This window comes from Diabrotica virgifera, chromosome 1 (assembly GCF_917563875.1).
Source record: "Diabrotica virgifera virgifera chromosome 1, PGI_DIABVI_V3a".
NCBI lineage: Eukaryota > Metazoa > Arthropoda > Insecta > Coleoptera > Chrysomelidae > Diabrotica > Diabrotica virgifera.
Genome location: NC_065443.1, coordinates 226,100,709 through 226,127,739, shown reverse-complemented (window position 1 = coordinate 226,127,739; position 27,031 = coordinate 226,100,709). Strand labels below are relative to the sequence as shown.

Genomic DNA, 27,031 nt, shown 5'->3' with positions numbered 1-27,031 from the left:
GTGCATTGCTCTGAAAGACCCCTGAGCAGAAGTACTCCTTGTTGACATTCCTTATAATACAATTAAAAAAAAAAAAAAACAAAAAAAAATAATAATAAAAAAAAAGAAAAAAAAAAAAAGAAAAAAAAAAGAAAGAAAAAAAAGAAAGAAAAAAAATATATATAAAAATAAATAAAAAAAAAAAAAAAAAAATAATAATAATAAAAAAAAACATAATAAAGAATAATATTGAATAATACTAGAATATATTTATGATATAGATATACATATATAAATGTGTAATATTGTATGATTGTAGCTAAAGATTAAATTATCCATTTATTGTTATAGAATCTAGGTATATCTTTAAAATACAAAATCTTATTTTAATAGTAATATGTGAGATAAATATCTGTAGAGCAAAAATAAGTTCGGCTAATGGATTAAGTCCACAGTCAGGAAATTCGATGACACACACACACAATTTAAGTACTGAAATTAAACAGATTGTACTAAGCTGAAGTAATTAATTACTAATCCTTAAAATGTATAAATTTACCATTATTATAATTTTAACAGTTTTTGTTCGATTTCTTAAAAACGAATCAAATGGCACTTGTTATTCGGTAGACCCATTAAATTGTAATTGGAACATCAAAGTTACACAATATTGCAATGTTTTTAATAACCCTTTGCCATACTACATGAAGAAGAGGAAGTAGCAATGGCATTAGCCAAAAATTTAGAAAATCTAACTGTCTAGAGAATCATGAGAAGCAATACAATTTGTCAAACGTAGGAAGAGGTTGAAAATCTTTTGCATGAATACTTAAACTAATCAACTATTTATTTATAAAAATATCTTAATATCTGCTACAATCAATGGCTTTGATGAACTTCTTTAAAATTTTGGGAGCTGACATTTGTTTCATTTTATTTTGTACAATTTCGCTGTATTGTTTGGCCAAAGATACCAATATTTCTTCTTGAGAGGTGAAATTGGAAGGTATTTTTGCGTCCATTGTAGAAAAAAATACCAACAAACAATTTTTTACAAAAAGAAAATAAACACATTGCAATAATATCCTAACACTTATAATACCTATTCAAATGGTCTGTTCACAAATTTAACGTAGGAAATTGATTAAACTAATAAACCAAACGATAAAAAATACCGATTAAACTAATAACAGTAATAAAAGAATTATATTGACAAAAACCAAATAATAATACATAAATGGCGGGAAAATTTATGTCAAGAATTGAGGGGAATTGCTTTGAATATGCATGCCTCACGTTGCCAACCTAACCAAAATTTGTATGAACCTCAGCTTAACTGAACTTGGCATTGAACAACCCGAATGAAGTTAAACCGACGCTCAAGATTGAACCCGGTTCAACTAAGCGATCGCTTAAGCCACCAATGTACAATCGGGCCTTAGTGACTGTCTAAATGTTCAAATTGTTGCCCATCATTTTCGATGCAAGCATTTACTCTTTCAAGAGTAGATTGAATAACAACAGATTTAACTGTTTTAGACTTTTATTTATGGGGACCGGACGGATTAAAAACCTTTTTTCCGCTAGGCCCAGTACGCGAGAAGACATGATCTAGAATCTAGAGAATACGAAACGCCAAAAGCATTGCGAAAGCAGAAATTGAGACTGCTGTTCAATCTACTCTTGAAAGAGTAAATGTCTTGCATGAAAAATGATGGGCAACAATTTGAACATTTAGGTGGTCACTAAGTAAGTAATTGCTTTTATTTCTTTGTTATATTTTATAGTGTTGTTTGTCTAAGTGTTGTTTTAATTAATTATATACGTTTATATTTGGAAAATGTTTCTTTGTTTTTTCCATAGCACACTACTTTTCCTTAACTTCGTTTACCGGTGGCATTAACAGTTGTTTAAAACTTACACGTTTCTTAAGATATCTCGAGATAGAAAAAAGTTATCGACATGCGGTTTTCGGTATTATGTTGCTAATTTGGTCTAATTTTGTAATACCTGCATGATTAAAAATGCATACTTGTATTTAATATTTTCCAAAGAAAACTAGATTTCTGAAAATAATTAAATAACGCCTCCTAACTTGCATATTACTTATTAGGCTATTTCGAAAATAATACACTTACATTGACGACAAAGAGCTGTTTTTAACAAGACCAAGTATGCAAAATTCGATTTAGCAGAACCGAACTTACAGCCATTTTTTCATATCAAAGTTCCCACTCACCAACACCTCTTAATTGCAAAGGTAGACTGAAACATGTGAAATCAAATATGCGCAGAATTTTATGAAGAATACGATGATTGGATTTCCAGTTCCCTTTCATTGGGTAAATTTTGTAAAATTTTGATTTTTTAATTTTTGATATTTAATTACGCCCTCTAGCGGTGGACCTACAATTATGAAAATAATTTCCAGGCTTTTCCCGAGATAACTTTTGTTATAAATATTTTTTTCTCAAAGCTGTAGGTACTACTAACGGTTGCTGAGATATGGCCGAGAGCCATTCTTATTGAGACACCCGGTACATAAACAGATGGTAGTTGTCTCTGAATCATAATTAAATCTTAACTGTCTTTATCTACCTTCGTTTTTACTCACGTATTGAGTACTAGAAATCAAATTTGTTGATCTTTACCAAGATAAATTGACGTGTTGGGAATGCATATTATAGATTCCCCACGTCTATGCATTTATCGGCCTTTTTCCTTACAAATTATAGAAGGAAAGAGTATATATAAGTGAGAATTTGTTTCTGACCTAAGAAATGTGTTAGATTTTTATTTTTAAATATTATTTATTTGAAAATGGAGACACTTGCGTTTCGTCTATCTTTTACTATATAAAATATACTAAGCATCAAAATTAACGGATCAGCTTAAAAATGGGACATTTTTGATGTCTTCTATATCCTAAACCTGTTGTTAGATTTTAGTGATTTTTTTAATATGTTATAGCTTTATTCTTCAAAAATATCGATGTAATAACATTATTGCTAAAAAGGTAAGTGTCATTGTATACCGGGTGTAAAAACGATAGTGTGTTTTTTCCTCAAAGTTTGGAACACCCTGTGGAATATTCTGGCGTATGTAAAATATTAAACATAAAACTCAACTATAGCCTTAGGCTTTCTTAACATTATGCTTTTTGATTTATTCGGTTATGTTGGATAATAAAAAAGTTAGGTACTTTAACAACTAGCAACGTTCTTCATAAATACAGGGTGTTTCTAAATAAGTGCGACAAACTTCAAGGGGTAATTCTGCATAAAAATATTGACCGTTTGCTTTATAAACATATGTCCGCAAATGCTTCGTTTCCGACATAGTGGATGTTGATTATTTTCTTACAAACTGACGATTTACTTATTGCTCTAAGACTGGTTGAGATATGCAATTGAAATTTGGTAGGTTTTAAGAGGTAGTTATTGCACATTTTTTGGCATACAATAAAGACTTTTATATTCACCATTGGAGTGCATATGGGTAATATGACCGGGTAATATGACCCGTATGCACACCAATGGTGAATATAAAATTCTTAATTGTATGTCAAAAAATGCGCAATAACTACCTCTTAAAACCTACTAAATTTTATTTGCATATCTCAACCAGTTTTAGAACAATAAATAAATCGTCAGTTTGTAAGAAAAAATTCAACATCCCGTATCTCGGAAAAGAAGCATTTGCGGACATATGTTCATAAAGCAAATGTTCATTATTTTTTCATGCAAAATTACTCCTTAAAGTTTGTCGCACCTATTTAGAAACACCCTGTATTGATGAAAAACATGGCTAGTTTTTAAAGTACCTAACTTTTTTATTATCCCACATAAGCGAATGGATTGAAAAGCAAAATGTTAAGAAAGCCCAAGGCTACAGTTGAGTTTTAATTTTAATATTTTATATACGCTAGAATATTCCACAGGGTGTTTCAAACTTTGAGGAAAAAACACACTATCATTGTTACACCCGGTATACAAATACACTTACCTGTTTAGCAATAATATTATTACCTTGATATTCTTGAAGAATAAAGCTATAACATACTAAAAAAATCACTCAAATCGGACAACACGTTTATGAAATACGAGACATCAAAAATGTCCCATTTTTAAGGTGGTGCGTTAATTTTAATGCTTACTGTATGTTGCCAAATGTAAGAATAATTTGTTGACTGACTCACCTTAATAACTGCTATATCATATTCATGAGGCTTTTTCCATGTAAATTTCTCATGTTTAATTATTTTGTCTATCTGCATCCTAACTGTAGGCTTTAAACGATCAGCGTTTCCACCTCTGATTTCCAATTTTTTTTTATTTTTACTAAAAAGCATTTTTTTCATTAACTGACCCAGTAAAGTGCATAGCTCAAAATAAAATCGTTTAGAGGCAACATCAGCTTACGGAAAACGCGTTCCAAGACTGCAGGTTTAATTCTAAATATTTTGTCGAGAGATTTGTCAGATACACACAACCAATTATTTGGAATCGCCATGAATTTCAAAGGAATGTTTATTTCTCTTGAAAAAACTTGTTATTGTTGCAAAAAATAAAGGTTTTTATTGAAAATAAACAAATATATAAGACAATCAGATAGTACAGCCTGGTACGGCATAGGTTATTTGCTTGAGTTGCAAATTGAACGAAAATAAATAAATTAACTTTTGCGCCCAAAAACGAAAATTTGTCTCATGTGGGGTTGTATAACTTACAAAGGGGAAAGATTATTGGTCTTGTGGAGCAAGTAATGTTCTCAGAGAGACATAGCTGTAGATCTAGGCGTAACACAGGGCGTTCTGTCAAAAAACTCTGCTAGGTAACAGGAAATAGAAAATCTCAAAAATAAAAAAAGGGAAAGTCGCCAAAAAGTAATGACGGCTCGCCACGATCGTATAATTGTTCAATCAGCTGAAGGACATCCAACCATTTCTCACCTGCAGCTCCAAAGGCAACTTTTGGAAGCTACATGTGTAACTGTTTCAGTTGAAACGATAAGAAGAGTTCGTGCCAAGAAGTATACAATAGGAGATAGCTATGGGTTCCTAAGTTATCCAGGCAGCACAAGATTGATCGCCTAAATTGGTGTCTTCACCACCAAAACTGGAACATTGGGAATTGACAAAATGTGCTATTTTCAGAAAAAGTCAGGGTTTGTGTAAAATCAGATGACCCACGAAATCGTGTACTTAGAGGTCGAGGAAGACAAGCAAGATCGAAAACTGTCAGATCTGTTCACAAATATAAAAGGGGAGGTGTAATGTTCTGGAGAGGAATTGTGATCCGTAAAAAGACTCCTTTAATTTTCATCCAATAAAACTGCTCACAGGTATGTTGATGACCTGTAGTTAGGCTATAGAGGTGCAACAGGAGAAAATTCAATATTCTTGCGAGATAATGGACCCTTACATATAGACTAAGAGCCGCTATAAGTGAAATTTCTTAATCATTTTAGGCACGATGGGACCCTATAACTTAAATAGTAGAACCTAAAAGAAAACGTTTGAACACTGTGCCGTCACTTTTCAGTGGCACATGCGTCGACAGTGGCGCATCAAACTTTCCACTTATGGAAGGGATAAATAAATTAAAAGTTACCCTCCCTTACTAACAGAATTACATTTTTTTTATTTTTTTAAGTTCTATGTGATTAACACATAGGATTCAGCGTAATTTTAATCCACCACCCCCTTCCCCCTGCCCCCACCATCAAAAAGTTCATTTTTTGTTTTTATTTTTTTTTTGTTGGGATGCAATCAATTTTAAAATTTCTAAAAATTCACACGCGTAGCTGAGGCTTTTATAAAACAAGCCTATTTTTTATAGACCCATAGGTAGAGTGTACATAACCTCAAAAAATTAAAAGAGATTTTTTTTTCCAAAAAGCGTATAACTTTTTTTGAGGATTAGCTGCAGGTCTAATTTTTTCTTAATCTTGTGTGTTTTATCAAACACTATATTCTTAATTTTTTCAGATTTTTCCGTAAGGCTCCCCACCTTCAAAAATCCGAAAAACTGTTTTTTGGCGGGTTTTGGGGGATTTTCCCTATTTTATAGACTTCATAATATATCAAATCAATTTTGTTTTTATAGGTTATATGTAACTTGAAGTAACTGAGTCCTTTAGAATATTTAAAAATCAGAAAAACACGTTCAAACCCCCCAAAACCCCCTTAAAAAACAGTTTTTTGGATTTTTGAAGGTGACCAGCGTTACAGAAAAATCTGAAAAAAATTAGAAATATAGTGTTTGATAAAATACACAAGACTAAGAAAAAATTAGATCTGCGGCTATCCCCAAAAAAAAGTTATAAACTTTTTTCCAAAAAAAAAATTTTAAAAATTTTTTGAGGTTATGTACACTCAACTTACAGGTCCATAAAAAATAGACGTGTTTTATAAAAGCCTTAACTATGCTTGTGAATTTTTTGAAATTTTAAAATTGATTGCATCCCACCAAAAAAAAAATAAAATCGAAAAATAAAGTTTTTGATGGTGGGGGCAGGGAGAAGAAGGTGGTGGGATAAAATTACGATGAATCTTATGTCTTAATCACATAGAACTTAAAAAAATGAAAAAAATTTAATTCTGGTAATGAGGGAGGGTATTTTTTAATTTATGTATCCCGTCCATAAGTGGAAAGTTTGATGCGCCACTGTAGACGCATGTGCCACTGAAAAGTGACGGCACAGTGTTCAAACGTTTTCTTTTAGGTTCTACTATTTAAGTTATAGGGTCCCGTCGTGCCTAAAATGATTAAGAAATTTCACCTATAGCGGCTCTTAGTCTAATACCGTTAGAGTGACTAGAGACTTCATTAAAGCAGAAGATCTCCCTTGTTTGAAGTGGTCCTGTTTGCTCATCCGAGCTTAACCCTATAAAGTATTTGTGAGATATGCTTAAAAGAAAAATTAGAGCTCGCCGGTATAATCTACAAAACAATGCATGGCTAGTACAAGTTGCTCTCAAAGGATGGAGCAACCTACCACAAAAAAATGTTGATAATTTAATTAGGAGCGTGCCCACGCAAACTGAAGCTTGCATAAGGACTAGAGGTGATAACACTGACTACCAAAAAATACAAAAAAAAATTAATAAAAACAATTTAAACATTATTCGTTTTACATTGAAATTTTTTATGCTATTGACTTTAAAACAACTAGTTTCAATTTGTTTGTTAAATACTTTATTGTTTTATTTAATTGTTATGTATTTGTCATTAAACTGCTTTAAAATAAATATTGTTTGACTTCGTGTGTTTGTTTTTTTAAATTCGCGCGAAATAATAAGAAATATCAGATGATTCCATATAAGTTTGGTTGTGTTTTTATACGTAATATAGTAAAGAATGGCGGTACAGAGTTATTCACTATATTTTGACCCCCCTGTAAATTGCATTATTTACAGAATTAGAAAAAAGTGTAAAATACAGAAGTTATTCGATTTTTAAATTATGATTTTTTGACATATATATCGTACTAGTGACGTCATCCATCTGGCCGTGATGACGTAATCGACGTTTTTTAAATCAGAATAGGGGTCGTGTGTTAGCTCATTTGAAAGGTTGTTCAATTCCCTATTCATTAGTATAAATATTACCATGATTATTTATACAGGGTGTCCAAAAAAATTTTTAATTAAATTAATTGACACAAAAAGAAGAGTGTATGTAATTTATTTAATTTAAAATACATTCTACTGCTATCAGAAAACAGAAATAAATGTTTATTGAACAAATAAACATTACTTTTCACTTAAATTCAATGTTCAAGCTGCCACCCTTCTGCCTCTTGGCAGTTTGAACATTGAATTTAAGCAAAAAGCAATGTTTATTTGTGCAATAAACTTTTATTTCTGCTTTAAAAGATATTTTGAATTAAATAAATTACGTACAATCTTCTTTTTGTGTCAGTTAATTTAATTCAAAAAAATGTTTTTGGACATCCTGTATAATTCTTATCTTAATGTTTATATTACTGAATAGAGAATTAAATAGCCTTTCAATGAGCTAGCACACGACCACTATTCTCATTTAAAAAAATAGTCGATTACGTCATCACGCCCAGATGGATGACGTCACTAGTATGATATATGTCAAAAAACCATACTTTAAAAATCAAATAACTTTTGTATTTTACATTTTTTTCTAATTTAAATGTAAATAAAGCAGTTTACAAGGGGGTTAAATTATACTGAATATCCCTGTACAGAGCCCAATTTGAGAAATATGCTATTATGTGGAGATTAGTCTATAATTAACCTTCGAGTGGTAACGTACGGTCCCTGACACCGACGTAGCGGATTTTTCGCGGTAAAACTCAAATGCGCATTCTTTTTTGTCCCCGCGGCCAGGTAGCTTTCAAATTCTCATCACACTATTTAGTCTTGAAAAATCTGTGGCCAAGTGTGGATAGTTCATATGTTATTTGACCTGACGGTGTGAGAGACCGAGGTTACCATTTATGTTATACTTAACGGTAAGTTTTTGTCGTTTTTGGTCCATAGTCAGTTTAAATAATAGATGTTAATTTTAGGAGTTGTATATCAATATTGATTATGAAAGAGAACAAATCAGGTTGCAACAACTTTTTGACGAAATTGTTGCTAATTCCGAACCAGAACCGTACAGTGCGGTGCAGTGGAGTGTATAAAAAAGTGAGGAAACAAACGGACAATAATTTCAGTTTGTGTTGAACATTTGTTGAATAATTTTATTTTTTTTGTGACATTTCAACCCTTGTCGATATGTTTGTTGATATTTTGTATTCAAAAACTTGACATGTTTTTGTAAATTGTTTGTCAATTATGTTAGTATCTAAAAGAAGTCACTTTTTTTAATGTGCTTTTTTTTTCCCGAATATAAATAAATATTGATCATTTCTTACTATATTGTTATTTAAATATAGTTATATTAAACATTTAGTCACATCAAAATATTAACAAAAAATCACAACCTAAGATATTCATTATTAAAAATGTCGGTGTCGTAGACCGACGTTACCAACTATGTTACAAGAATTCACGTTACCGGCGGAAGGTTAAATTAAATATACAAAAACGAGCCTATACCGCTATCAAGAAGAACAAAAAATACAGTTTCTTCAAATAATTTGTGTAATCCATGACAAGATTTTGTGTCACATAGGAATTATTAAAAATCGATTGTCTATAACAAGAAATCGAACTTGACTGACTTGGCAACATTTTTAGCACGCCTATAAGTATAATAATTATTATTGTTGTAGTTGTTCTATTTTATCTTTTCCCATGCTAGTCCAGGCTGTATGGTCGTTCCCGTTAGGTAAATTATTCCGATTCGATTTTTTTGCACAAACTTATAATGGACGGCCGTAATGGTCCATCTCTTTCGAACTCACCATTGACGGCTGAAAAAAAATCAACTTGTCCGAAAATGCTTCCTAAGGGAGCTAGAGCTCGTCATGGAATATATAAAATCACCAAGAGGGGATAGAATATCGAATATACTCGTAAAGCACGGGGGACGAAATTCGACCCAACAACTATTAAAACTGATCCAACAAATAATGGAACAAAACAGAATACCATAAAAATGGACATAATGCATTCTAATAACTCTCTTCATAAAGCGAGACAAATCGGACCCGGAGAATTGTAGAGGAATTAATTTATTAAACACAACATTAAAATTAACAACCAAAGTGACAACAAACTGAATGAATTTATAACATTAGTACAAGAAAGTTTGAGAGAAATCATAAGGATACAACAAACCGGCATATTTTTGTTTCGCGGATATTAAGAAGGAATTTGACAAGGTCAAATTACAGGACGTTATCCATTTAATGTACGCAAGAGAAGTACCTCTTCTACCTACACCCGAGAGAGTAGAAGGTCTAAAGATTATATGAAAGTACCTCTAGGAATAATTAAAATGATCGAAAATATCTAACAGAAGAACACAACAAAATTAAAAGCAGAGCTAACTGAACCATTTGAAGCTACCAGTGGGATAATATAGGGAGAATCTCTGAATCCTCTATTGTTCAACCTGATTATGGATGAAATAGTAAAGAAAAAGAACTACAAAGTATACCAAATGGGATAAAAACAACTTAAAATAATCTACTACGAAGATATGCAATACTAATGTCTCAAAGTGATGATGATTTATTTATAACGTTTGCTGCACCAAACCAATTTAGTATAACCGCCAGAAAATTTAAAATTTTAATTTCCCCAAAAAAGGACAAAATGAATGGTTACAACAGCAGATCGACAAAGATGTAAATTAGAGCTGCAGGGTGGTCAGATAATAGATTAAGTGATAAAGTTCACATCACACTCACTAGCTACGGAAAGCTCGAAACAGAAGTGGAAGAGCGAAGTCAAGTGAATAGAGCAAACAGATCCGCAGGTTGCCTGAGTGAAACAATATGTAGAAATAAAAATATCGAAAAAGAAATGAAAGGCCAAATTTAAAAAGCAGTCATCAGACCAATAATGACATATCCGGTAGAAACAAGATCTGTATCAGGACAGAAAGAATTCTAGAAACAGCAGAGATGAAAACCCTTCAACAGTAAGATATCGAAGGGTTTTTATTTGCCGATTGTAAGACACTATAGGACAGAGCTAGTAAGTGCAGATATAGTAAGAAACAGAAGAGTAGAATGGAACGACCACATAAATCAATTGATAACGAATAGAGCAGTAAGAGAGGCGAGAGACGGATCGCCAATAGAAAGATGATCAGTAGGAAGAGCACGAAAACGACAGAACGACAACTTACTGGAGGCACATTGAAAAACCAGATATAATCATGTCTACACAATAAGGAGAATAACTAATAGATCAATAAACTTACCTCGGAATACAATGTGCCGCTGTTACTACCCATTGTGCACTTATAAGACAGCCACCGCATTTGAGATGATATTTAACTGTTAGTGCAACGATCCAGGGATGATTCTCTATATGTGATTCTTGTCCATTTATAATTCGATGGAAATGCACTGAAAATAGCAGAATTTTACTAAGAAACTAATTAAACAACCAAATATTATCAATGTTGAAATAATACAGAAAGTTGAATAGAAAACAGAGAGTTGATCAGTAAAGAGGTGCTATCATACGCTATAAGCAGTGACATCGATGTTTAAGACTGCTACTGTAAGTACATTTTCATCATCATCAATCAGCCAATCGCGTCCACTGCTGGATAGAGGCCTCCCTTAGTTTTTTCCAATGTTCTCTACACTGAATGTGCCCTGCCCAATTCCACTAAAGCGTACTAATTCTTTCGATGACGTCTTGAACCCCTGATCTGTTGGTTTGTTATGTGGTCTCGAAGACTCACGTTCAGCATTGCACGTTCCTTGGCTCATTATGCAACTCTGAGTTTATTCGCGGATTTTTGCGTCAATGTTAAAGTCTCCGCGTCATAAGTTTGTGCGGGCAAAATGCATTGGTTGTAAACATTTCGCTTGAGACACATGGGAATTGAACTTTTCAGAATATGGCTTAGCTTGCCAAATGCTACCCATGCCAAGCCTATTCGCCTCTGTATTTCATGTGTTTGATTGTCTCTGCTTATTTTGATCTCGTGTCCCAGATAATTAAAAGTGTCTGTTTGTTGTATGGTATTTTTGCCAATAATATCTCCACACATTACGAGAGTTGTCATAAGTTTAGTTTTCTTAAAGTTTATTTTTAATCCCGCTCTCTCAGACAGAGTTTTAAGCAAATGTATCATAGAAACTCTATCTTGCAAGTTGTCTGCAATTAATACAGCAACATCTGCAAACCTCAGATGATTTAATCTTTCTCCATCTATATTGATGCCCATATCTTGCCATTGAGAGGATCACTGACACTAGGCACCAGGTGCTCCAGGGGTCGGTGCTGATGGCGTATTGGTGTTCGATGACTCCAAATACCTCCAAGCAATCTGTTTTTATCAATGTAGTGCCTATAACCCTCGAGCCTACAGATGATGCAGGTGATGTGCCTTCGTAGTGGACCTGGGCACCAGGTACTGCGGAGGTCTGTTCTGATAACGTAGTCGTGTTCTGCGATCCCAAAAACCACCGGGTAATAATATGTGGCCCATAATATGGTTATTTTGGCATGTTCATGAACTTTTGGATGCATTTCATACATTTTAAAATGCAGTTATGCATTTTCACCTATTTCACTTTTTTTATGACATCATCCTGAACACAATGCAAACAGTTGCAAGTCACTAGGTGCTGTATTTAAAAATCGATTTTTCCGTTCTTTTTAGCGCTAAATTCCCTGGTCTATAGGACTGGATTTGAGACCATTAAATTTAATTTAAGGTCATTAATTTTTCACCCAATTTCATTGGATGTAATCGCCCAATTGTAAGTGTTCAACAAAAACATGAAAATTTCATGTTTCACGAATGAATACACTTAAAAATATTATTAAAATTAGTACGGTTACTTGCAATCGTATAAAAATCGAATTAAATTCGGGTAGTATTGCCAAGAAATTGATTGAAGATCCATTCTTAAAAAAAAATTTACTTGCTTATATTCCCGGTCACCTTATGGAAAAAAGTGGGTTAATTAGTTCAGTTAATAATTTCTGTAACGAGAAGGCTATCCTAAAATTTATTAATTCTAATGTACTTATTAAAAAACTAAAAGGCATGACTAGAATTATCCAACAAGATAACAATATCGAACGAATTCCTCGTCAAATGATCTTTGTTACGTTTAAATAAAAATTTATTCCCCAATGTATTATTAATAAAGTTAGATTATATATTATTTTAAAGTTAGATGCCCTGTAGAAACTTATATTACCCCAGTTATGTAATGTTTTTGATATCTTCGGTACGGTCATTCCGGCTAACAGTGTAGGCCATTGATTATGTACTTTAGAAAAGAACTACAACGTTAACGGGGTTTTATAGTTTCAAATGGTCAATGGACCTCTAAATATGAAAAAACCGCGGAGTGCTACCATTTAAAGGTAGTAATATAATAATAATAATATAATAATATCTCTTTTTGAGGGAGATGTGAATTAGTCCCTAGGCACATGGTGAATAAGGGTGAGTTATATGCAATTTTGGTACAAACACGTCTACAGAAAAAATATTACAGGTTAAATTTACTATCAAAATATCACCTTTTTACAGCCAAAAATATTTTTTTACAAAAATATTTAAAAAAAAAAACAAAAAAAAACACGAAAGCAATCAATTTTATCTTTTTGCCCCATACCTTTTTTGCACGGAGATAACATACAAAAAACTTCCATCCTTCTTCTTTAAAATGACGTTTAGTAAAAGTCTCTAGGATTTACAGTTTCCGAAATATGACTTTAAAGTTCAAATTCTGGGTAATTTTTCTTGTCATTTCACAAACATTGTTCTGTAACTTTTTTCTATGCAGCTTTAGGTATACACAGTAGTATACTTAATAGGGAGAAAAGTCAATTATCTTTAAAATGGTCTATTGTAAATGTCTGTATGACTATTTTTAAGCAAGATATGGTTTTTCAAAGTTTTATACTTTTAATGATTTTTGATATATTTTAAGATTATTTTTAAATTTCTCGTTATAACTTTTTTCTTGTACATTTAGATATACATACAGGGTTGCGAAAAAGTCTGGCAACACGGTAATTTCTCGGAAACCGCTAGAACGATTTTTTTAGATTTTGGTGGGTAAGGGTCTTCTAATGCGGCCGATATTATAGTGGTAATTACATTGTTGTCAAGTCTTCCGTTTTTCTGGAAATCCAATTAACTTTCTTATTTCAAGTAAAATTTAATAAAAAATTTTGGTCTTGGTAAAAGGTATATTATTTTAAAAAGCCCTATAGGGCTACAAACATCGAACAGAACGTTTTCGCTCTAAAAAGAGCATCATCAGTGTTGCAAGAACATGGTGAGCCAACCAAAAAAATACGAAGGTCAAAGCCTTTCAAAAATGGACTAAAAGTCACATCAAAATGCTAACATAGCAAATTCCAAAGGATGGATATAATCCCTAAGGATATGGCCCTAGGATAACATATGACTCCCACACGTTGTAAGTGGGTCAAAGGTAACAAATTAGGTCATTATGTTACAAGAGCTGACAGGCAACCAAGGGTATCAATTGTATCAATTTTAGAGAAAAATGACAAGAGACATTTTTTGCTCAGAATGACCCAATCTATCTAGAAAAATATTGTTCGAAATGAAAAAATTATTTTTGTGAATTTGTTTAAAAAAAATTGTTTAAACAATTTTCCGACCGCGGGACCTCCTGGCACCTTGTGGATTTGTTATAAGGACCTCTTTTTGAGTAAGTTTCTGTAAAAAAATCGAATCAGAAAAATTTCTCTAGCGGGGCGACGATATAGTCCGGTCTATTAGTTATAAGTTCAGAATGATGATTCCTGTTTTTGTTCAGTTGTAATTAAAAATATGTTTTACTAATGTTTATTTATCATTTATTATTGATACAATAATAGTAACATTAAAATTACGAATACATTATTTTATTTCTTAAAATAACTTAATTTTTTTGTCAATTGTCATTTTTTAATTGGGGTCATTTTTAACCCCGTTGGTCATCCGTGTAACAAAAAAGGTTGGTCATCGGAAAGAAGATAAGCTATGTTTTTATTGTACAATGCATACAGGGTGGTGAATCGTAAAACGGGCCATAGGAAACTCAATGTAGAATTTTAAACTGTTGAATTCCTGCTTCCCTAATTATGTTACATCAAAAGTCATGAGAAGTTATTTGTAGAGGATTGAAATCTGTATTAAAAACAGAAGTTACAATTGTTGTACGATTTAAACACATTCCAAAATTTTGAAAAATATAATGTATTTACCGCAGTAGGTATGTGTGGGCATGTTAGGCCACACGTTACTATTTAACTGACAGTGAGCACACTATTGACTAAAGAAAATATCTTTATTATTAATACTTTCTCCTTAACTGAGGGTATCTGATCAACTTTATTGTGTTTTAAAGAATAAATGATAAAATAAATAAAGAAATTGACAGTTCAAATTGTTAATATAATAAATTCATTGTCACCGAATGCAATCTTATACACATTATTGCACTGTGTGTGGCGTAACTTTGGCGTATTTCTCTGAAAATTGTATTATATTTTTACAAAATTTTGAATAATTATTGTTTGTAGAACAATATTAACAGTCGTTTTCAATACAGATTTCAATCCTCTACAAATAGTTTCTAATGTCTTTTGATGTAAAATAATTAGGGAAGCAGGAATTCAACAGTTTAGAATTTTACATTGAGTTTCCTATGGCCCGTGTTCCAATTCACCACCCGGTATACCTAAACGTGCAAGAAAAAAAATAATGAGAAATTAAAAAAAAATCGTAAAAAATATCAAACATCATTAAAAGTATAAAATTTTGAAAATCCATTAATTGCTTAAAAATAGTCGTATAACCTCATACAATAGACCATCTTAAAGGTAATTGACTGCTCTTCCTATTAAATATGCCACTGCATATACATACATACTTAGAAATGCGTAGAAAAAAGTTGCAGGTTTGCGAAATAATGGGGAAAATGGCCCAAAAATTCTGTGAGTGGCGAACTTTAAAAAAATTATACAGAGTGGGCCAAAGAAAAGAGTCCACCTCGATATTTGGCAGTATTTATTAGATTTTAAGGTAATTACGAAACAGGTCAATTTTTGATCTAAGGGGGACACATTTTTATGGTACATACATTTGTCATTTCTTAACCCCTCACTTCCACTTCCCCCACCCCTTATTTTTAAATAAAGAATAGCGGGAGTGTGCTAGCTCATTTTAAAAGTTATTCAATTCTCTATTCAGTAATATAAACATTAACCTAATTGGTAAAAATAAAAATAAAAAAATGGTATACATTTTTATTTTAATAACCTAATTATTTATACGGGGTGGCCACGAAAAAAATATTTGAATTAAATTAATTGACACAAACAGAAGAATGTATGTAATTTATTTAATTCAAAAGACATTCTACTGCTGTCACAAAACAGAAAAAAATGTTTATTTGTTAAATATACATTGCTTTTCGCTTAATTTTAATTCTCAAGCTGCCACCCATCTACCTCTTGGTAGGTTGAATATTGAATTTAAGCGAAAAACAATGTTTATTCATCAAATAAACATTTATTTCTGTTTCTGTCAGCCGTAGAATGTATTTTGAGTTAAATAAATTACATACATTCTTCTTTTTGTGTCAATTAATTTAATTCAAAATAATTTTTTGGACATACTGTATAAATAATTATGTCAATGTTAATATTACTGAATAGATAATTGAATAACCTTTCAAATGAGGTAGCACACGACCCCTATTCCCTATTTAAAAATAAGGGGTGGGTGAAATGGAAGGGAGGGGGTTGACAAATGACAGATGTGTCTTCTTTAGATCAAAAATCGACCTGTTTCTTCATTTTCTTAAAATCTAATAAATACTGCCAAATATCGAGGTGGACTCTTTTTTTTGGCCCACTCTGTATTTCGGAAACTATAAATCTTAGAGACTTTTACTAAATTTCCTTTTAAAGAGGAAAGACGGAAGTTTTTTTTTGTGTAGCAATACCTACATATACCTATATCCCCGTGGAAAAAAATTATGGGGCAAAATACAAAATTGCTTTTTTTCATGTTTTTTTTTTGCCTTTTTTTAATATATTTTTGTCAAAAAAATTTTTTTTTTATTTTATAAAGGTGATATTTCGATAGTCCTGGAACAATTTTTCTGTAGATGTGTTTGTACCAAAAGTGAATGGAACTCACCTTAATTCACCCTGTGCCTAGGGACTAATTCACCCCTTTCTCAATAACGCACCCCTTTAAATGGTAGCACTCCTCGGTTTTTTCATATTTAGAGGTCCATTGACTATATGAAACAATAAAATCACGTTGACGTTGTAGTTCCTTTTAGCTCTTTTATTTTGAACATAATCAATAGCGTAGCGTAGGGGAAAGTAAAGATGTAGGAATTGTGGTCAAAACATGAATCTCTGTGCGAAGTATGCAATATTTTTTGTGTTTATTGCTAAAAAATAGTCACAATAATTCTAATAGGGAATGTCCAGAATTTAAAAAGCAAACTAGAATCAAGGAAGCAATACCTAATTTGAATATAACTTTTAAAGGAGCTGAAATAACTACATATTAACAATCCGGCCTATTCCAGCCTCATACATAAAAATTTGAGCTATAGAATTTTCACAACTAAAAATTTCTACAACACAACATTCTCCCTGTAACAATTCTTCTAAATCTAATCTTACGTCAACACATGATCAACCAGTTTCCCCTAAACCTTTGCAAAAAAATTGTAACTGTTACAGCTCCCTTCTTTATCCAGATAAAAAGACCATAATGACATACGCAACAGAAGCATGACCTGATACAGAAGCAAAAAGACTGTTGAAAACAATTCGAAAAATCGATGGTAAGACGCTATGGGACAGAATTAGAAGTACAGATATATGACGGAGATACAAGCTGAACAGTTGTAACTCAATAAGAAACAGAAGAGTACAATGGACCAAGCATATAAGTCAAATAACAACAAATAGATTAGTAATAACGGCGAGAGAGTTCCCCAAATAGAAGACGATCAGGGGAAAGACCACGGAAACGATGGAGCGACAACCAACATACAAGAGGTACATTGTGAAAACCGGAGTTATGTATATATAAAAGACAGAAGAAGAAGAAGAAGAAGAAGAAATAGAAATAGAAGAGGAAGAAGAAGAAGAGGAATATAGAAGACCAAGCTTGTTTAAACTTATTGAACACTAGGTAAGCAGAAACGGGAATCGAATTTCACGTCAAGCAAAAAGGATATATCATTTAATGCCGAATTTACTTAAAACTGGATCGTTAACCGGAGTTAATTATTCTAATACATGTTTTACTTAGGTATATCTATGTGAGAATAGTATCGGCAAATTGTCAAGGAAGCTACCCACGGCTTTAGCACGGTACTCAAAGAAAACAGGAAGATGGTTTACCTGTTCGGTTTGGAGAACCAAGACTTACGTCTATAATTTCCGCGATTTCTGAAGAAATTAGTGTTGGTTTGACATTGTAGCTTTGGTTTGTTAAATAATTTATTTCATGAACCTGTCCGTCTGGGTTCGTATCAAGATTAAAAGGATATGTTGGCTTGCCATCGCTGTTGCCTAATTCCTGACCATCTTCAGCATCTAAAACAAACACAAATATGAGTTTTGACACAAATTGGCCTATAAATATGTATATTAGAGTAATATTCCATCAATTTACAACTGCTTTGGTAGTACAAAAATAGAACACAGATACAATTTTCTCTGCTGGTTGGTTCGAATGTAGTCGTAAGATTTATTGATAAAATAATAGTCAAAATAACAAAATATCTCAAAATATGTTACGTAAGAGGCCTGTGATTATATCCTCGACTATCTCTTCCCATACTTTTACTTTTTGAGGGTATTGAGTATGTGCCTCAGTTATCCGATGAGGAATCTCTTTATTCCAATACATGCAGTTTTGCCTATTCACTGTTCTATGTACACAGAAGGTTGCTTTATCAGAAAAACTAATTTGACGAATGAAGCGTGGATTCTGATTACATAAAACTAGCATGATTGCCAGCGATGATTTAAATGGCTTGCAATATCTTTTACTCGTTAAATCTATTAACACAGTGGGACGAGAGACTAAATAGACTAAATATTAATTATAATACAAGAGCTAAAAAATGTTTCTATAAACCAATACGATTACCTTTTATCCAATTTTAAATGTCCAGGTTGTCCAAATATTACCGAACAGGTAGATCCGGATAGTGAGATAAAATGTAGAATTGAGAAGACTCATGCAACTTTTTTTTAAATGAGGTCACTCTTAAATATAAATAAAACCAATAAAATCAAAAGCATGCTACGAACAGCCGAAATGAAGGCACTAAGAACAATAGCAAGGAAGATAAGAAGGGATAGAATAAATAAAAATCATCAGGGAACAATGTGGCGTTCAAGATGTAGTAAGATGGGTTAGGCAAAGACGAAGAGAATGGTTCAGTCATGTAAAAAGAATGAAGGAGAACCGATAATTGCGCTTAACTGAAAACCAGCTGGCAGGCATCTACCGGGGAGACCACCAAAAAGATGGAGAGATAGCTGGCAGTCTACCAGATAGCTTCTCAAGAAATACTTCAACGTCGGATCTGGATCATCCTCATTGGTTTTCTGGATATCGTCAATTTTATACGGATGATATTCACATGTTTTATACACTTAAAATATATATATCATATATAGCGCCATCTATCCATAATTCGAAAAAACGTTTCGAATAAAAGTTACTTATTTTTAGGTAGAGAATCCAAATCTGCAATAAAAATTGGGGGCTCATATTTAAGATTTTAAAGTAACCCCCATCTCACCTCCGTGGGGGGTCGTGTTTGGTGCCATTCAATAGATTTTTCAAAAATATTGAATACGTGTATTTTGCAGTTTTTCGATCTGATGTTTATTTCGCGAAATATCGCGGAATTCGTATTTAAAATTTTAAATTTAGCCCCCACCACTCTCTGTGGTGGGTCGTGTTTGGTCTCATTCGATAAATTTTTGAAAAATATTGAACAGGTATGTTTTAGTTTTTCGTGACTCACGCATTTCCTTACGCCCCACTCGAATCGTCAGATTTTTTAAATATACACTCTTTTGCATGCACTTAACTTAACTTAATCTGACAATTTCGAGTTTTTCTAAGGATAGATTTATTTTCGGCCCCCCTTAACGAACTCCCCTGTATTAGGAGCCAATATATAGTAGAGGTACATTTACAGGGTACAAGGTTTCTCCCCATATCATAATCTTTCATAATAACTGCAAAAATCCCGGCTTGGGCTCCTCTACCACAAGGACTAATAAATGTTTCAATAAACCAATATGATTACCTTATCTAAGTACACAATTACAATTAGATGTAAAACTAATATAAAGAGTATGAAATTTTAAATGCGAAGGTTGTTATATTGCTGAAAATTTAGATTCAGATAGAGAGATAAAATGTAGAATTGAGAAGACTCATGCAACTTTTTTTAAAAAAGAGGTCTCTCTTCTATATAACGTTATATTAAAACTTCAACTTCGGAAATCCGTGATTACATGTTATATGTGAACAGTTGTTTACACGGTGTCGAAACAGGGACCTTGAAAATGTCTACTATAAACTGCTTAGCAGGAAACCCATTATGAACGCCCGGCACGGCACAGGCCGGCACCGGAAAAATGATCATTTGGCATGGAGACCTCGTCAGAAGAAGAGGTTATAATAGTAAGTGAAATTTGTACTGAGATTGAAACAGACGAAAATGCAAAATTACTACGGAAACATCGGTTTTGGGTTCACGAAATGTTAAAAAAAGAAGAGAATATGGCGATTTTCATCATCTTTTCCCGCATAAAGATGATCCAAAATTTCCCAAATATTTTCGAATGTCTCAAATCAAATTTTATATTTCCATATTTCAAAACAAACAACGCGCTTTCAATTAAAAAATCAACAATATATCTGCTTACTACCAACAATTATGACGCACTGGCGCCGACTGGCCGTTCAGGCCGTTCGACTTCAACGGATTTTATTCTCCTCGGAGAATTTCGGCCGTTTCGTTTGCGTGCTGGACTGTGCCGAGCCGAGCTGGCCGCTCATAATGGGTTAAGCAGGAAACCCATTATGAACGCCCGGCACGGCACAGGACAGTCCAAATTCATTTGTATAGTTTTAAATGCAACGTAACCCATTATGAGCGGCCAGCTCGGCCCGGCACAGTCCAGCAATAATATTTTTAGAAGCCACAGAGGTGTAACCAGAAAAATGATCTCAATAAAGTTGTTAATTTAATATTATTTTATATTTTATTACATTCAAAACTTTGACTTGTTTCTAGCAGATGTCGCTAAGACGCCCATGCCATTTCGTTAGTTGCAATTTGAAGCCAATTTTCTAAATTATTTCAGTTGGTTTAGAGGTAGCTAATATTCTACATATGCTGGAGCTGAAGCTAATATTCTACATATGCATTCTCTGATTGATGATAAACGACGAGCTTTGAAACCGTTCAAAATGCTTGTAGCGATCTCTAAACAAACTGAAATGTAAAGCGGCTTTGGTTTCGTTTTGCAACGAAATGAAAATGTTTGTTCATTTCTGTAACATAAAATACATTGAAATAGAGAATAATCTCTAAATAAAGTCATCTTGTGATGATTGAAAGTAAATACGTGAATATCATCCAAAATGTAAGAAGTATGAGAGGAGATGAAATCGACTCGGATCATTACCTACCTCGTTAAAGTCACATGAGGGAATAAGCAGAAAGGGAAAAAGAAGACGAATAATAAAACGAAGAGAAAATACAATATTGGAAAATTTATTATTGCTATATAATCAGATTTTCAATATTTTGTATTTTTCAATTTAATTGTGGCTTATTTCCAACCAAAATAGTTAATTATCAGACAAACCTTTCAACAATAAAAATGTATGTAATATAATATTTGAGAGATAATGTGTACCTATGTGTGTAATTTGAACTACAATATGTATACGATATTAAAAATGACTCATAGCACACGCCGCAGAAACAACAGCCACCTGTCTGTAGTATCTATTCCTTTTTATTTCAAACTGTCAGCATTGTTTAGGAAAGACTATTTAAAAAATTCTTTTATAAACAATGGTCTTTAGTATTGTGTGTCTTGTATTGTTCGCTTCCATTTGCTTACGTTTGGGTTTGGTGTTTTTTTAGTAATTTTAATAAGTAGGTACTGTGGATATATATTTATAAATATATTTCATGTCATTTCAATTCCAACGGAGTTTATCTGTAAGTATACCGTATTTTATTAATTTTTACCATATTCTCCGGCTATCTCGGATTTTCGATAACCCGGATCGGTCGCGGTCCCGATTAATCCGAGTTATCGAGGTTCCACTGTATTCGCTATTCTCTAGTAATTCCAGTAAAAACTAGTTAAAACTAGTATAAACTACTTTAAATGAAATTTGTTCGGGATTACTAGTTTTAACTGAATTTAGCAGTCAAATCTAGTTTTGACTAGTTTAAACTAGAATTGTCTAAAGCGCTTAGTTAAAACTAGTTTTTCCTAGTAAATTCGGGTTTTAACTTAAATCGGGTTTTAACGGTAATACACATCGACGTTCAGTTCACTTTATGTTTTGACTTAATTTGTTTGAAAATGAATCGTGACGCATGGGAAAAGTTATAGCGGACGAACAATATTTCCATATTAATTCAATTAATTTATGAAGATTTGGTCATTTTTTAAACGCTCGTAGAAAAAATATTGTTCCTAACTCTTGCGGAAAGTCTCTTTTGCGCACTCGACTGCTTGCCGAACTCCGCTTCGCGTCGTTCGGCAAACTGTAATCGCGTGCGGAAAAGTATGACTTTCCGCACTTATTAAGAAAATAACTATAGTGTCAAAAAACGTTTTTTTTCCTATTTTTTAAATCACTGAAAAACAGTGAAGCTTATGGTATCTTTAGTGCAAACATCTTCGAGAGCATGGAAAAATCTTTATTGCATATTATAAAGTTTCGTTTACTCATTTATTTTTAATAAAATTGCTAAAAAAGGTCGAAATTGGAAAAAAATTTATTTCGCAATAACTATTGTAAAAATTAGTGCACAACTTTGAAATTCTTGCCAAATGGAAGTTTTTTGGTGCTTAATATGTGACAAAAAATACGATAATAAAAACAAATATATGGCCCTTGGCGATCAGCATCAACCTCGTTGATTTTCTGGATATCGTCAATTTAATACAAATGATGTTCATATTTTTTATAGGTACATTTAAAACATAATATATCATTTTACACCGGATTCACTTAACACTGGATGGCTGAGTCAGAATATTATTCTGTAAGCATGTTTTACCTGTTACTTTTGAAGAATTAAGCACTTTGTCAATCTCTTCCCCGATTTCTGGAGAAAGTAGTGTTGGTTCATCATAGCTTTGGTCTGTTAGAGAATTGATGTCATGAACCTGTCCATCCGTGTTCAAAACAAGATTAAGATTGTCTGTTGGCTTGCCATCGCTGCTGCCTATTTCCTGACCGTCTTCACCGTCTAAAACAAACAAAAATATGAGTGTTGACACAAATTGTCCAATAAATATGTATAGAATAATATTACATCAATTTAAAACTGTTTTGGTAGTACAAATACGAACACAGATACAAATTTATCTGCTGTTTCGAATTGTTTGTAGAGGTACGATTTATTGCCAAAACATTAGTCAAAATAACAAAACATCTTTGCACCGTAAGAGGTTCATCGAAGAAAAAGGGCCTATGATTATGTCCTCGATAATATCCTTGCCCATAGGTTTAGTTTTTGAGGGTGTTGAGTATGTGAGTATCTGCCTTATCCAATGAGGAATCGCTTTACTCCAATAGATGCTCAATGTAAACAGAAATTGCTAATTGTTTGATCAAAAAACAGTCGAAAACTACATTTTGGGTATTTTTGTGTTCAGACATATAAATAGATTCACATGAACGTATGCTCACCTGTTTTACTTATGATTTGCATATTTTGTGCATATCTAAATACCAGGTATCCACTTATATTTCCCCCATTTTAACTGCCTATAACTTCTAAACTACTCAAGATATAACTATGTGGCTTTCGCTGAAATGTTTTATTTTAGTAAAAGTTTTGTTTGAATGGATTGAATTTTTTATATCGCTTTAAAATAATTAAGGATTTTTGAAAAAAAAAAACGTTGACTTTTTTTATTGAAACACCCAGTATATTTGTTTGTAAATTGAAAGAACGGTCCTTTACCTATCCAGCGATATAAAGTTTTTTAAAATCGGTTATCAAATGACAGCAATTAATTTTTAAAAGATGAGATGCAATGTGGAAATCACATAACATAATAATATCATGTATCAATTTGTTTAGTTATGATATTTAGTTATGTGATATCCACGTTGCACCTCTCATTTTAAAAATTAATTACTCAGTCATTTGACAACCGATTTTAAAAACGTTTAACTCACTGGATAGGTGAATGACCGTTCTTCCAATTTACAAAAAAATATACTTGGTGTTCCGTTAAAAAAAAGTCAACAATTTTTTTTAATCCGCCATTTTTTTTCGTAATTTAAAGCCATATAAAAAACTTAATCCATTCAGACAAAACTTTTACTAAAATAAAACATTTCATTTCAGCGAACACAGCGTATTTCTGTCTTGAGCCGTTTAGAAGTTATAGGTAGTTAAAATGGGGGAAAATATAAGTGGACGCCCGGTGTAACGTGTAACCGATTCCCTATTCTACTGACCTCGTGTTCAATGAGTTTGAACAGTAGCTGTAACAGTAAATCAACACTGGGTACGTGAAAATCATACACTGAAATATAGTGTATGGTTTTTTTGACTTCTCCCTCATAATCTTGAGCTTTCCCGAGCTATGCATTATGTGATCCAAATAAAAGAGTCAGCCCGTTCAAACTCAATGAACACTATGTAAGCAGAATAGAGAATCGAATTGCAGGTCACATATAACGTATATTATTTAACACCGGATTTTTTCAACACTGGATAGCTAAGTCGAAGTATTATTGTGTATGCATGTTTTACCTGTTAGTTTTGAAGAATTAAGCCCTTTGTCAATCTTTTCCGCGAGTTCTGGAGAAAGTAGAGTTGGTTCGACGTTGTAGCTTTGGTTTGTTATAGAATGTATTTCATGAACCTGTCCATCCGTGTTCAAAACAAGATTAGGAGGGTCTGTTGGCTTGCCATCGATGCTGCCTAGTTTCTGACCGTCTTCAATATCTAAAACAAACAAAGATATGAGATTTCACACAAATTTTTCAATAAATATATATAATAGTATTTCATCAACTGTTTTGGGAGTACAAAAATACAGATACAAATTTCTCTTCTGATTGGAATTACTGTAGTGGTACGATTTATTGCCAAAACAATAGCCAAAATAACGAAATATCTTTACTCCGTAAGAAGTTCATCAAAGAAAAAAGGGCTTATGATTATATCCTCTATTACTATCCTTGCCCATACGTTTAGTAAAAAAGATAAACAAAAAAACGAATACATAAATTAAAGAACTGAAAGATTAACAAAGCGACTACAAACAAAGATGAGATAAAAAAGTTGCGTAAAACAAACGAAAAAGCTATAAAAGAAAAAGGTCAATTAGAAAACGAAATTAATATCACAAATGAAAAAATAGAGAAATTGGAGAAAGGAAGAAGGAGGAAAAATGTAATAATGCAAGGAAAAAAAATTGATATAAATGATCAGAAAGCTTTGCGAGAAGCTATAGAGAATTTTATAGGAAAACAGCTACAAGTTTCAGTAAATGTAAATGGAGCAAGGAAAATAGGAGAAAATACTGCCATAGTGGAACTTAACAGCGTAAAAAATAAAATCGAAGTAATAAAAAATAAAATTAAATTAAAAACCAAAAAGGATCTATATTAATTATGATATGTCAAAAGAGGAAAGAATTATCCAGAAAGAAATTAGAAGCAAGGCTGTGGTAGAGAGGCACAATGGAAAAAATGTGATAATCGGATACCAGAAACTAATTATCACTGGTGTAATATAGACAAGGAATAACAGCCAACAACAACTCATAAAAGAGAAAAATATACAACCAAAAAACTAGCAATACAACTAAAGCACGACATGGCAAAGTAAAGGTAAATGGACAAAATGTACAGTATGCTAATGAAAAAAAAACCCAATAACGAACCTATATTAGTAGAAACATAGAATGTAAGATGAATATACGAGGAAGGAAAATTGAAACACCTAGTCGTAGTCAATGAAATTAAAAAATATAAATTCGAAATAGTAGCACTACAAGAAACGAAACAACTAGGTCAAAACTCAATGGAAATAAATGACGATTTATTTTTCAATAGCAATGTGAGGCACAGGATTTGTAGTAAATAAAAAGCTGAAAGATCTAATCGTTAACTTTAAACCAATTTCAGAGATAGTATGCATACTAAGAATAAGTGGAAATACCAAAAAACATTTATAAACATACATGCACCAACTGAAGAGAAAAACGTAGAGATAAAGGAAGACTCTTATAATCAAATTCCTATACTTATTCGAAAATATTCCCAAAAAAGATATAAAAGTAGTACTGGGTGATGCTAATGCCAAAATGGGAAAAGAAGAAATATACATACCCACCCACCATAGGAAAATAGAGTCTGCATGAAACAACGAATGAAAATGGTCACTTCTTAAAAGATTTTGCAAAAGAAAGAAATATGATCATTGTGAGGACGTACTTCCAACACAAAAGAATATGCCAAGGAACATGAAGATCGCCAGAGAGGAGAACAGTAAACCAAATATATTTATTTAATGTGTTTAAATAAATATTTTTTCTTACTTGCATCAACGAAATTGCTGTTCAGCAACAAAATATATATTGATATTACTATGTTCCAGTATAGATTCGACATTACTCATATAGTTCTATTTTTATTATTTCAAAAATACCTAATATACGGGTTGTCATGAATTCGTTACATTGTTTCGATGCACTACAAACACAAAAATAATTAAAATTATCAATAATTTTTTATATATAATTAATTACTTTTATTTAATTAAAATAAATTAAATTATTAATTAAAAGTAAACCAAACTAATTAAATTATAAACTAAAAGTTTAACGACTTAAATGCGTACATTCAAAATGTTTTATTATAGTACAAGAATCGAAAGTTATCACCTGGCAATTTTTACCGAATAGATCGATTTGCTCCAAACATAGCCATCGATATGGTAGCTATCAGCCGGTAGAGCAGGATTCCGAAACGGTTACAGTTAGTCGAGGCATTGAAGCACAAAAATAATAGGCCTTTACTGTCGATTTTTGGCGCAGTAAGACGGATTTTAATGCAGTTTGGTGCGTTGGATTCGTGAGAATGTCAGGAAACTTTGTGAACTAATGTAATGA

The 27,031-nt window shown here is 32.4% G+C and overlaps 1 protein-coding gene across 4 annotated transcripts in view; it reads right to left on the bottom strand.

The window, feature by feature from the left end:
• The window catches only part of LOC126879032 (trypsin-7-like), a 111,391-nt gene extending 84,772 nt beyond the window's left edge, over nt 1-26,619 (bottom strand). For 2 of the 4 annotated variants that reach the window (XM_050641915.1, XM_050641916.1), the window contains exons 1-6: nt 26,459-26,619; nt 24,664-24,858; nt 22,951-23,142; nt 18,008-18,202; nt 10,839-10,986; nt 4,178-4,319 (exon numbers count right to left, since the gene is read on the bottom strand). In XM_050641915.1, the coding sequence (XP_050497872.1) occupies nt 4,178-4,319; nt 10,839-10,986; nt 18,008-18,202; nt 22,951-23,142; nt 24,664-24,858; nt 26,459-26,531 (945 nt within the window). In that variant the 5' untranslated portion in view covers nt 26,532-26,619. The remainder of the gene's footprint in view (nt 1-4,177; nt 4,320-10,838; nt 10,987-18,007; nt 18,203-22,950; nt 23,143-24,663; nt 24,859-26,458) is intronic. The other 2 variants (XM_050641918.1, XM_050641917.1) reach the window with 2 other exon arrangements.
• Between the last annotated feature and the right edge of the window lie 412 nt (nt 26,620-27,031).